The sequence below is a fragment of the Amblyraja radiata genome, chromosome 19 (assembly GCF_010909765.2).
Source record: "Amblyraja radiata isolate CabotCenter1 chromosome 19, sAmbRad1.1.pri, whole genome shotgun sequence".
NCBI lineage: Eukaryota > Metazoa > Chordata > Chondrichthyes > Rajiformes > Rajidae > Amblyraja > Amblyraja radiata.
This window is the reverse complement of record NC_045974.1, coordinates 9,485,727-9,498,124: the sequence shown is the minus strand read 5'-3', so window position 1 is coordinate 9,498,124 and position 12,398 is coordinate 9,485,727. Positions and strand designations below refer to the sequence as shown.

Below are 12,398 nucleotides of genomic sequence, written 5' to 3'. Positions count from 1 at the left end.
CTGTGGAATTCTCTGCCTCGTGGGGCTGTGGAGGCGGGTTCTCTGGGTGCTTACAAGAGAGAGCTAGTTAGGGCTCTTAAAAATATCGGTCAGGGGATATGGCGAGAAGGCAGGAACGGGGTACTGATTGGGGATGATCAGCCATGGTCACATTGAATGGCCTACTCCTGCACCTATTGTCTATTGTCTATAAAGCCTGGTAAAGTCCGATTACAGATAGTCCGAGGGTCTCCAATGGGGTAGGCGGTAGGTCAGGACGTCTCTCTGGTTGGTGATAGGATCAGTGTAAATGCTAGATAGTTCAATTAAAAAAATAGCTTGCTGGATAGTAAAGAACAAAATCTATAAATACCATGAGGGTCTGACAGAAAAATATATGATTGCGCGCGCTTTAATGCACCAGGACTAAAAATAGAGTGGATTGCAATGTACAACGTCTACAATGATTGAAACATTTGACTTTCCTGGCATTTCACAGGGTTCAATTGTACGGGCCTCGGGATACCTTTTGTACACCTTTCCCCCACTTCACCGCATTTTCCATAACAATCAAAAATAAAATACATTTTAAAATTACTTGTTTTATTTATTTTTTCATCTCCTTGCACCTTCTTGCAATTCTGATTTGAAACATTGCACTATCACTTTGCCCAATCCCTGTATTGAGTTTTATTCCAGAAAAAAAAGAAGGTCCCTGCCACTTTTTGTTTTGCTTTATAAGGCGTGGAATGAGGGTGGGCGGCGGCCGGTGGTTGAGTGCCGGAATCTGTATGTGGGGCATGGTCTGTGGACAGTTGGTCTACTCCACGACGGGTCCAGCCAGCTTTCCAACACGCAGTGGCGTAACCAGCCCGAATACTCTGTCCTTCTTGGCTTCGGTGTCTCGCCTGACGTGTGTTGCTCGAAACAGACCATGCCTTCATACATTGTTGCAAGAGGGGCGAGCACATGATACATCTCAGCCCAGGGGGCGGCTTTAAAAGTTACCTGCAGGAAACCGGACATCCATTCGGCCGCTTGGTGGGACTGGTGCAACTACAGAGAGACTTCGCCTTGGTGGGACTAGTACAAGTTGGGTCTGTTAGAACTACCGAGAGACCTCGCCTTGCTCGGGCTAGTGCAAGTTGGGTGTGTTAGAACCACCGGGAGACCTCGCCACCATGTCCCAGTTCGGTTACAGGAAAGAGCTGGAGAAGTACGAGGACATAGACGAGGATGAAATCCTTGCCTCCCTGACTTCAGACGAGTTGAATGAGTTAGAGAGGGAGCTGGACAACATCGACCCCAACCAGTATGTTCCCATTGGGCTGAGGCAGAAAGACCAAACGGACAAAACCCCACAAGGGACCTTCAGCAGAGAGGCACTGATGGCATACTGGGAACACGAGACTCAGAAACTACTGGAGAACGAGCGACTTTGTGCCGAGCCAGGCCAGGTGAGTTGTAAACCCAAACTACTCCAGTACTTTGTGTTTGGGTTAAGATCCCAGCATGTGCAGAATTTTGTGTCTCCAATGCATAGCTTTATGCTTAAATGTAAACATCCTTTCTAATTTAAAGTATTCTTTACAGGAAGGTTCCCCGTGTGACTTTTAGGTTTGTATGTTAATTGGCTTGATAAATGTAAAAATTGTCCAGTATAAAATTGTCCAACTTCCAGTATAGTCCCTGGTGATTCTTCGCAAGGTACAAGGTATCATTTAACAGTAGGTCTGCTATTAACCATAAGTTTCTGCCCGTGAATGTTCTCGAGTGCAATATGCACCATAATCTCCTGTGCTGTGCTCTCTTCTCAAGTCAAGAATGTTTTATAGTCATATGTCTCAAACAGAACAATGAAAATCTTACTTGCAGCAGCACAAAAAGAATATGGAAACATAGTACTCTGCAAACAATATAAACAAAAGAAAGTCAAAGAGCTGGACTAACTCAGTGGGTCAATTGATATATATACAATTTTAGGGAGAGCTGTTCATTTAATGCTCGTAGCTAATTGTTCTTAAACCATCAGCCTGAACCACTGCAGTACTCCAGTGTTTGTCCGATTGTCCTAGAGTGATACAGTGCGAAAACAGGCCCTTCATCCAAACTTGCCCACACTGGCCAACATGTCCCAGCTACACTATTTCCATCTACCCATCTTTGCTCCGTATCCCTCCAAACCTGTCCTATCCATGTACTCAACTATCCCAGCCTCAACCGCCTCCTCTGGCAGGTTGTTCCATACACCCACCACCTTTTTGTGCAAAAATGTTACCCCTCAGATTCCTATTAAATCTTTTCCCCTTCACCTTGAGCCTACAGTATGTCCTATGGCTTCTGTAAATTGTCCGTCATAGGATAGAACCAGTGAACTGGTAATCGCTGAAAAAGTTCTCATACTAAAACAATTATACTGTTCCAAAACTGCATCATTCTGCCACACTTGTGAATGATTCTTCAAACCTTCTCAATAGTGGACTGCGGTGGAATGGCACACATCCTAACTGATCTGAACATAGTTTACATGAATTGCACAGCACTGCCTTGAAGAAAGGAGATTACAGATAGTGGTAAACACTGCCCGGTTCATCACAGATACTGACCTACCCACCATCAAAGAGGTCTATAGTCTGTATGGAGTTTGTACCTTCTTCCTGTGACTTGCGTGGGTTTTCTCCGAGATCTTCGGTTTCCTCCTGCACTTCAAAGACGTGTAAGTTTGTAGGTTAATTGGCTTGGTGTAAATGTAAGACTGTCTCTTAGTGCGTGTAGGGTAGTGTAAATGTGCGGGGATCGCTGGGCAGCGCGGACTTGGTGGGCCGAAGGGCCTGTTTCCACGATGTATCTCTAAAACTTAAAAAAAAACATAAAAAACTTAAATAACCCCTTCTCATATCCTTTCTAAATCTTAAGTCTCAATAAATGAGCTTCTCAATAAATAGGCAAGAGGCTTAAAGAGTACAGTGTCATCTACTTTTGAGCGTTCCTCATTAACTTATAAAGGATATGCAGCCAAATGTGTTAAGACCCAGAATTGTAGCCAGGGCTATACAGTATCTGTAGTGGTGGAAGTGGTGGAAGTGGCGGCGCTGCCTTGCAGTCCGTTTGTCTTTTCTGTTTTTTTGTTTTCTTTTGTCCTGTTTTTACAGTTTATTTCGGTTTGTTTGGCTGTGTGTGTGGGGGGGGGGGGGGGGGGGGGGGGGTGGGTGTAATGTTTTTTGACTCTTCCTTCGGGGGGATGCGACCTTTCCTGCCGTATCCCCGTCTCCGTGTCCGTCTGCGCTGAGGCCTATCGCGGAGCTGGCGGCCTCCAACTGCGACCGACCTCGAGGCTGTGGAGGCAGAGCCAGGACTTACCGGCGAGCCTGGCCGACTTCGGGGCTGTGGTTGCGGTGCGACACGGCTTCCGACCCGACTTTGGAGCCTCGGAGGCTCGGCCGCGGGCCAGTGGACGACATGATCGGGAGCTCGAGTTCTGTTTTCCGGAGCTCCCGCAACTACAGCTGCGTCCGCTGGACTGGAGGACGGCAGCTTCGGCAGCTTCGACCGCCCCGGGCCGTGGAGTTTGAACCGGCCCGTTTGCGGAGCTCGGATTCAGCCTGCGGGACTTACCTACCATCACCCGGTGGGGTCACAACATCGGAGGCTTGGATTGCCTCAGCGCAGAGGGAGAGCAAGGAGGGAAGGGACAGTGACTTTGGGACTTTAAACTGTGTTATGTGTTTGTTATTTATTCTATGACTGCAGGCTAAACCATATTGTTTGTTTTGTTTTGTTTTTGTCTTTTGTTTTGTCTCTTTTCTTATTGATTGATTGTGTTGTGATGTGTTTACCTTGTTTACCCGAGGGACTAAAGATGGAAATTAGCTACTGGCTACAATCTTGCGTATTACATGTAAATGTTTATTAATATGCACTGTCCCTGTACAAATAAAACTTAAACTAAACTAAACTATCCATTTGGATGATGCCAATTTCAATAGCAAAGCTGTAATAAATTAATTGGTAACCCAGTAATGAAGATTGAAGCAAATCAACTGTTAAATCTATTCTGGGCAGTTTTACCGAATCCCTCACGGGCCCTAAACAGAACAAGTTATTCTTTTGACTATAAATAAAGCTGGAAAAAAACCCTTGGTACGTGTATCACAGTGACTTGCAATCAACTTCTTCCGAGACTTTTGACTGCTCTGTTAATGGCCTTCATTGCCTTTTGACACGTCTGATTTCTACCCAATTTCTTAAGAGCTACTATTTAAATCACTAACTTATCCTTGAAAATAATAAACTTGTCACTTTGGCATTATTTTACCATGTACCTTTCTTCAGCTAAAATGACGTTGGTTGTTTCGTTCCTGGGATTTTGCATTAAACTAATTTTTCAGCTCATTAGGACTAAATCAACCATAACTTAGGGTGGCACAGTGGTGCAGCGGTAGAGTTGCTAACTTACAGTGTCAGAGACCCGGGTTCGAACCTCATTACGGATGCTGTCTGTACGGAGTTTGTACGTTCTCCCTGTGACCATGTGTGTTTTATCTGGGAGCTTCGGTTTCCTCCCACATTCCAAAGGCGTTTAGGATAATTGGCTTTGGTAAAATTGTAAATTGTCCCTGGTGTGTAGGATAGTGCTAGTGTATGGGGTGACCGCTGGTCAGTGCGGACCCGGTGGACTGAAGGGCCTGTTTCCGCGCTGTATATCTAAAGTCTAAAGTGTAACTACATATGGTCTTTGACGATCTTCGTAAACCTACATGATTTTAAATCCGTGCCGGCATTGTGTTTTGTTTGTGTAATGAAATCACAATCATTTTAATAATATAGTTCCAACCAAAACTGGGATTGTAACTGATAACTTGTGTAGTTTAGTGTATTATTGTCACGTATACCGAGGTACAGTGAAAATATTTTGTTTGCGTGCTATCCAGTCAAAGAAAAGACTGCATAAGATGACAATCAAGGTATCCACAGAGCACTGATAAAGGATAAAGGGTCCAACATGAGTACACGGTGAAGTCCGATTAAAGATAATTCTGGTCTTAAGAACACAAGGACCCAAGTCACCTGAAGAAATTCTCATACTAAAACAATTATACCGTTCCGAAACTGCACCATTCTGCCACACTTGTGAATGATTCCTCAAACCTTCTCAATAGCGGACTGCGGTGGAATGGCACACATTGTGCATTCATTCTTCGCTGATTCGAACACAGTTTACGTGACTTACACTTCACAGAGAAGGAGATTACAGAGAGTGGTAGACACTGCCCGGTCCATCACAGATACTGACCTACCCACCAGATCTATAGGAGGTGCTGCCTCAAAAAGGCGGCCAATATCATCTAAAGCCCCTGTCCCACGATGCGAGTTTACCCAAGAGCTCTCCCGAGTTAAAAAAAAATCAAACTCGTGGTACTTCATCACGAGTATTTTTTTACTCTTGGAAATTTTTCACACTGTTGTAAAAATGTCACGAGTTTCCGCGTTTCCCGAGTACCTGCCGTTAGCATTACGAGCCGCTACGAAACATCCACGAGCTCCGACGTACCCGCTACGTACATTCCACGTACTTACCACGAGTTTGATTTTTTTAAACACGGGAGAGCTCTTGGGTAAACTCGCATCATGGGACGTAGCCTTAAGGCCCACACCACCGTGAGCACGCTTTCACTACCAACATCAGGAAGAGATACAGGAGCATGAAAACCGTGACGGCCAGATTATAAAAAAAAGCTTCTTCATCAGGTCACATTGACATAAGTAATAGGAGCAGAATTAGGCCATTCGGCCCATCAAGTCATGGAGAAACAAACAGCACCTCATATTTTGCTTGGGCAGCTTGCACCCCAGCGGTATGAACATTGACTTCTCTAACTTCTAATAGCCCTTGCTTTCCCTCGCTCTCCATCCCCTCCCCTTCCCAGTTCTCCCACCAGTCTTACTGTCTCCGACTACATTCTATCTGTGTCCCGCCCACTCCCCTGACATCAGTCTGAAGAAGGGTCTCGACCCGAAACGTCACCCATTCCTTCTCTCCTGAGATGCTGCCTGTCCCACTGAGTTACTCCAGCATTTTGTGTCTTCCTTCGATTTAAGCCAGCATCTGCAGTTCTTTCCTACAAATATTCATATTAATATTGTATTGACGATACAGTACAGCTTTACAAAGCCCAGTGCCATTAATTTACATCCTGCCAAAGATCAGATGTAAATGAAAAGAAGATAGTTGGAATAGAATTAGTAAACTTAATGTATATAAATAAGGTATATAATATTTCAAAATGTCATATTTAAAATCCTATTTATGAACTGGATCAAGTTCATAGCCTCAAAATAAAAGATGGTAGTTTTAGAAAGGAGACAAGGACATTCTTTACTCAGAGGGTAGTGAATCTGTGGCATTCATTGCCACAGAAGGCTGTGGAGGCCATCAATGGGTATCTTTAAGACGCAGTTTGACAGATTCTTGATTAGCACGGGTGTCAGGGGTTATGGGGAGAATGGGGTTGAGAGGGGAAGACAGATCAGCCATGATTGAATGACGGAGTAGACTAGATGGGCCGAATGGCCTAATTCTCCTCCTATGACTTATGAACTCGTGAAGTCACGCCACTTACAGTATTTTTCAATGTTAATTTCAGGCAGAAACCAGTGAAGCCAGCAAAGGTGATGATGAAGATGACACTGAAACTGAAAGTGACAATGACGAGTTAGAGAATGATCTGGACACAGAAGAAGATACATCGGAAACAACGAGTGATGAAGATGATATTGTAACTGAGGAGGAGGAGGAGGAAGAGGAGGAGGGAGAGCAAGGGAAGCAGAACGTACAAGAAATCGTTCCTACCAGATCAACGAGCAGCATTGGACAGGTTGGATCACAAAGATGCAACGGGCATATTGATAACCAGCCAGTAATGAATGGCTTCAACAAAGAAAAAATCACGGATGATGATCCAAATCACAAAGTGGTCTCAAGCCTAACAGAAGATGATCCCAGTCTCAAAGCTAACAGCCACCAAAATGGAAACACAACTGTTGTTGAAGATGCTCTCGAGAGTATCCGAAATAATGACGCTGACAAAACAGACATCAATCTGAATAACATTGACAATATAAACTCCGAGACCTTCAAACATATTGCAGAAGCACTGAAGCACAATACAGTCGTTAAAAACGTGAGCTTGGCCAACACCCATGCAGATGACCGCGTGGCTTGTGCAATAGCGGATATGCTACAAGTTAATAGGACAATCACAAACCTAAATATGGATTCCAACTATATCACGGGCAAGGGGATTTTGGCCCTCATAAAAGCCATACAGCACAATGGCATATTAGCAGAACTTCGATTCCACAATCAAAGACACATTTGCGGAGGGCAGGTTGAAATGCAAATCGCCAACCTTTTGAAAGAGAACACAACTCTTGTGAAATTGGGCTACCACTTTGACCTACCTGGTCCACGAATGACAATGACGAGTGTCCTAACCAGGAATCTGGACAAACAAAGGCAAAAACGCCTCCAGGACCAAAAGCAGCAGCAGGAACTGGACAGACGCCTTGGTCTTGAGGGGCCAGCGAACCCAAGGACAAGTGCTCTGCAGAAGGACTCGCCCAGATCCTCCCCCCGCCCGTCTCCCAAGAGCTCTCCTTGGTCATCTCCCAAAGTGGCCAAGAAGGTCCTTTGCCTGAAGCCCGGCACTCCTCCTCCTCCTCCTCCTCCTCCACCACCACCCCCGCCACCTCTCCCGGAGAAGCTGGCTCTTCCCGCCCCGCCACCACCTCCTCCGCTCCCGGTGCAGCTCACCCCGAGCAGGAACATTGCCGAAGCCATCAAGCTGCAAGAGCTGAAGCTCAACAACGTCTATCAAAACGGTAAAGTCAGGAAAAGCAAGAGCGCCAAGAAGAAGCATCACAGAGAAAACAACCTGCTGAGACAGCTCAAAAACTCTCTCAAACCAATTTCGGACCAAAGATTGGAGATCGGATCAAGACCAGCGACCCCCCAGAGAACATTACACGATGATCTAATGTCAGCAATCCAGTCAAGCAGCGTAAAACAGCTAAGATCAGTAAGTTAGAATGAAGAGGAAAATGCAATGTGGTAAAATAAGAGAAAATACTTTTAACCAATTTACAGTATATAACTAAGTCCTTGGGTGTGTATAACTGGAGGTACTGTACTGTTGACATACGCTGCTAAATTGAAATGTAAATATATTAAGATCTATCCTAATAACACTGGTTCAGAAAGAATTCAAATCCTTCATGGGGTATGGAGAGATGGCAGGTACAGGATACTGAGTTGGATGATCAGCCATGATCATATTGAATGGCGGTGCAGGCTCGAAGGGCCGAATGGCCTACTCCTGCACCTATTTTCTATGTTTCAGTAAGAGGCATGTTATTGATTTAAAACTTAAATGGGGGTTCAGGTCCCATTTTGCCATATTAAGAATAAACCTGTGCAGGAAGGAACTGCAGATGCTGGTTTACACCGAAGATAGACGCAAAATGCTGGAGTATCCCCACGAGACATGGAGAGAAGGAATGGGTGACATTTCGGGTCGGGACCTAGCTTCAGAAAGAAATTTCAAACATTGATAACTCAGTGATCAAGACTGAGAGACCCGAAACGTCACCCATTCCTTCTCTCCAGGCATGCAGCCTGTCCCGCTGAGTTACTTGAGCATTTTGTGTCTATTTTAGGAATAAACTTGTCTTGCACATGTGATAGGTTCCTTGGGTGGCTTCATCTGAGCAACGTGGTTTAGTCCGAGCTTCAGAAAAGTGTTAGATGCCAAAACATTGTCTTTTTCTCATATCAGAAATTCCTCTGGCTACTCGGTTCAAAGCTCACAGATTATTCAGTGGTTCAAAAGCTAAATTGGTATTAGCCACACGATAATAATGAAGATCTATTGCCCAATTTAGTAATTCCAAATTATTAACTGTACACCTGCAATTGTTACACTACCAAAGATTTTGGAACACACTCTGATTCTTGTAACATTAGAATGGAGAACATTTTATGTCTGTGATATTTAAATCCATTAATCCCGTACAATGGTAGAGCGTGGATTGAAAGGGCTGAAAGGCCTGTTTCCATGCTATATCACAAAACTAAATTAAACTAACGAGTCGTCGCTCAAAACCAGTGGAGGTGGTACAGGCAAATACAATTGCAATGTTTAAAAAAGTATTTGGACTGAAACTTGGATAGTAGAGGAGTGGATGGATGTGGGCCAAGAGTGGGAAAGTGGGATAGTATGGATAAGCATTACAGTCAGGCTGAAGGGACAGTTCCCGTGCTGTAAAACTATAACTCCAATATATGCAATTATTTTTAATTTACTGTAACATGCCATAAATGTCTGAGTTGGAATATCGGACTTGTCTGATCATCAGCATATCTTTCATATCGGCATTTCCTCTGGCTCAAAGTTCTCAGATTATTCAGTGATTTAAAAGCAGGGCAGCACGGTGGCGTGGTGGTAGAGTTGCTACCTTGCAGAACCAGAGACCCGGGTTTGATCCTGGCCACGGGTGCTGTCTGTACAGAGTTTGCACCTTCTTCCTGTGACCGTATGGGTGCTCCGGTTTCCTCCCACACTCTAAAGACGTGCAGGTTTGTAGGTTAATTGGCTTCTGTAAAATTGTAAATTGTCCCTAGTGTGTAGGATGGTGTTAATGTACAGGTGATCGCTGGTGTGGCGCGGTTCCACCTGTTTCCACCCTGTATCTCTCAAGTCTAAAGTAATGTCTGAAGCTAATTGGTGTTAGCCCCATGATGATAAAGAGAACCTATTGTCTAATTCATTCATTCCAATTTATTAACTGTACATGCTTCTTGTTTAGGTTGATATTCCAGAATATCTTCGATGAATAAACAAGATGTATTTTCAGCAACAAGCAATGATGCTCTTCAAGAACAGCTCCTGAAAATGTGAAAACAACTGCAATGATGGAACAAAAACCAGCACCAATCTCCTCGGAAGTTCAGTAGAGCATTGTGTACACTTGTCAAGCTCACAACTCCATTAGAGCTGAGTATTCTAACGTGTGAAGTGGCCCATGACGTTTTTTGTTTTGTTTAGTTGTAGTCAAAGGACGCAATGCGTCTTAACGAGAAAATGATTATCGGAAAGTAAATGTATTTATATGTAAATAGAAACATAGACATAGAAATTAGGTGCAGGAGTAGGCCATTCGGCCCTTCGAGCCTGCACCTCCATTCAATATGATCATGGCTGATCATCCATCTCAGTATCCCGTACCTGCCTTCTCTCCATACCCTCTGATCCCCTTACCCACAAGGGCCACATCTAACTCCCTCTTAAATATAGCCAATGAACTGGCCTCGACTTCCCTCTGTGGCAGAGAGTTCCAGAGATTCACCACTCTCTGTGTGAAAAAAGTTCTTCTCATCTCGGTTTTAAAGGATTTCCCCCTTATCCTGAAGCTGTGACCCCTTGTCCTGGACTTCCCCAACATCGGGAGCAATCTTCCTGCATCTAGCCTGTCCAGCCCCTTAAGAATTTTATAAGTTTCTATAAGATCCCCTCTCAATCTCCTAAATTCTAGAGAGTATAAACCAAGTCTATCCAGTCTTTCTTCATAAGACAGTCCTGACATCCCAGGAATCAGTCTGGTGAACCTTCTCTGCACTCCCTCTATGGCAATAATGTCCATCCTCAGATTTGGAGACCAAAACTGTACGCAATACTCCAGGTGTGGTCTCACCAAGACCCTGTACAACTGCAGTAGAACCTCCCTGCTCCTATACTCAAATCCTTTTGCTATGAAAGCTAACATACCATTCGCTTTCTTCACTGCCTGCTGCACCTGCATGCCTACTTTCAATGACTGGTGTACCATGACACCCAGGTCTCGCTGCATCTCCCCTTTTCCTAGTCGGCCACCATTTAGATAATAGTCTGCTTTCCTGTTTTTGCCACCAAAATGGATAACCTCACATTTATCCACATTATACTGCATCTGCCAAACATTTGCCCACTCACCCAGCCTATCCAAGTCACCTTGCAGTCTCCTAGCATCCTCCTCACAGCTAACACTGCCCCCCAGCTTAGTGTCATCCGCAAACTTGGAGATATTGCCTTCAATTCCCTCATCCAGATCATTAATATATATTGTAAATAGCTGGGGTCCCAGCACTGAGCCACAATTTATAAAGATTTAATAGGAAGCTGAGGGGCAACTTTTTCACACAGAGGGTGGTGGGTATATGGAATGAGCTGCCAGAGGAGATAATTGAGGGAGGTACTATCACAACATTTAAAAGACATTTGGACGGGAACATAGATAGGAAATGTTTAGAGGGATATGGGCCAAACATGGACAGGTGAGACTGGTGAAGATGGGTCTATGTACATTGGTTGTCATGTGCGAGCTGGGCCGAAGGGCCTGTTTCCTAATGAACCTGTCCCACTTACGTGATTTTTTTCGGCGACTTGCCGGAACCCGTCATAGTTGCAGCAGGTCGCCGAAAATGTTCAACATGTTGAAAATCCAGCAGCGACCAGAACAAGGTACGGCTCTGTAGGCGACTACTCACGATCACACAGGCTTCACCCCCACAACATGTCGCCAGGTCGTGTATGGTCGTGAGTAGTCTCCTTAGTCGCCCAAAAAGTCGTAGCGTCTTTCTGGTCGCCGCTGAATTTGCAACATGTTGAAAATTTTCGCCGACCTGCAACGTCCTATGACAGGTGCCGGCAGTCGCCGAAAAAGTTGCGTGAGTGGGACAGGCCCATTAGTCTTCGACTATGACATTTACCGTTAAAACTTTCAATACTCAAGTTCAACTTTGAATTTATTGTCACATGCACCAATGAAGGAACAGTGATATTTGAGTTACAGTGATACTGTTACATAAGTAGTTTTTATTCTAGTGTCTGCAACATATCCTTTGGAATATATGATTTAAAATGTGTTTTCATGCCTTTCATAAATATGTAGTCATAAATAAATGTGTCTTGGAATAATACCTTGGAAGTGCAGCGTCTTTCAGTTTTGTAGTTTTACAAGCCTTTCTCAGGCATCAAGTGCCTCCCATAAATAGCTGGTTGCTACGCACCAGTCCATTGAGGAAGAGCTGTTTGTTGGACCAGGTGGAGATTCATAGCCATGTAAGGCACGACATTGAGTAAAACTCAAAGTGCTGGAGTAAAGTGCCTGTCCCACGAGCATGCGACCTGCATGCGGCAAGCACGACCTAAAGGGCCGGTCCCACCAGCATGCGCCTGCATGCGGCAAGTGCGACCTAACGTGGTCGCTTGAGCCGTACGGCCTCGCGGGGCTGGTCCCACTTTGATCGCCGGAGCCGTATGGAGTTGCGCGGAGTTGGTCCCGACATCGCGCGGGGCTCCGAAAAACTGACCGTGTTTAAAAAT

General features: G+C 44.8%; 1 protein-coding gene across 1 annotated transcript; it reads left to right on the top strand.

Annotated features, from left to right (window-relative positions):
• The first annotated feature begins 780 nt into the window (after positions 1-780).
• Positions 781-10,155, top strand: lmod2 (leiomodin 2). Its single transcript, XM_033037634.1, has 3 exons — positions 781-1,436; positions 6,624-8,057; positions 9,844-10,155. Exons 1-3 carry the CDS (start codon positions 1,161-1,163, stop codon positions 9,868-9,870), a joined length of 1,737 nt encoding a protein of 578 aa, XP_032893525.1. The 5' UTR covers positions 781-1,160; the 3' UTR covers positions 9,871-10,155.
• The last annotated feature ends 2,243 nt before the right edge of the window (positions 10,156-12,398 follow it).

Coding starts and splice junctions, on each gene's coding strand:
- lmod2 (XM_033037634.1), top strand. CDS start 1,161: ATGTCCCAGTTCGGTTACAGGAAAGAGCTGGAGAAGTACGAGGACATA. Junction 1,437..6,623: donor TTTGTGCCGAGCCAGGCCAG/GTGAGTTGTAAA, acceptor TGTTAATTTCAG/GCAGAAACCAGTGAAGCCAG. Junction 8,058..9,843: donor GCGTAAAACAGCTAAGATCA/GTAAGTTAGAAT, acceptor CTTCTTGTTTAG/GTTGATATTCCAGAATATCT.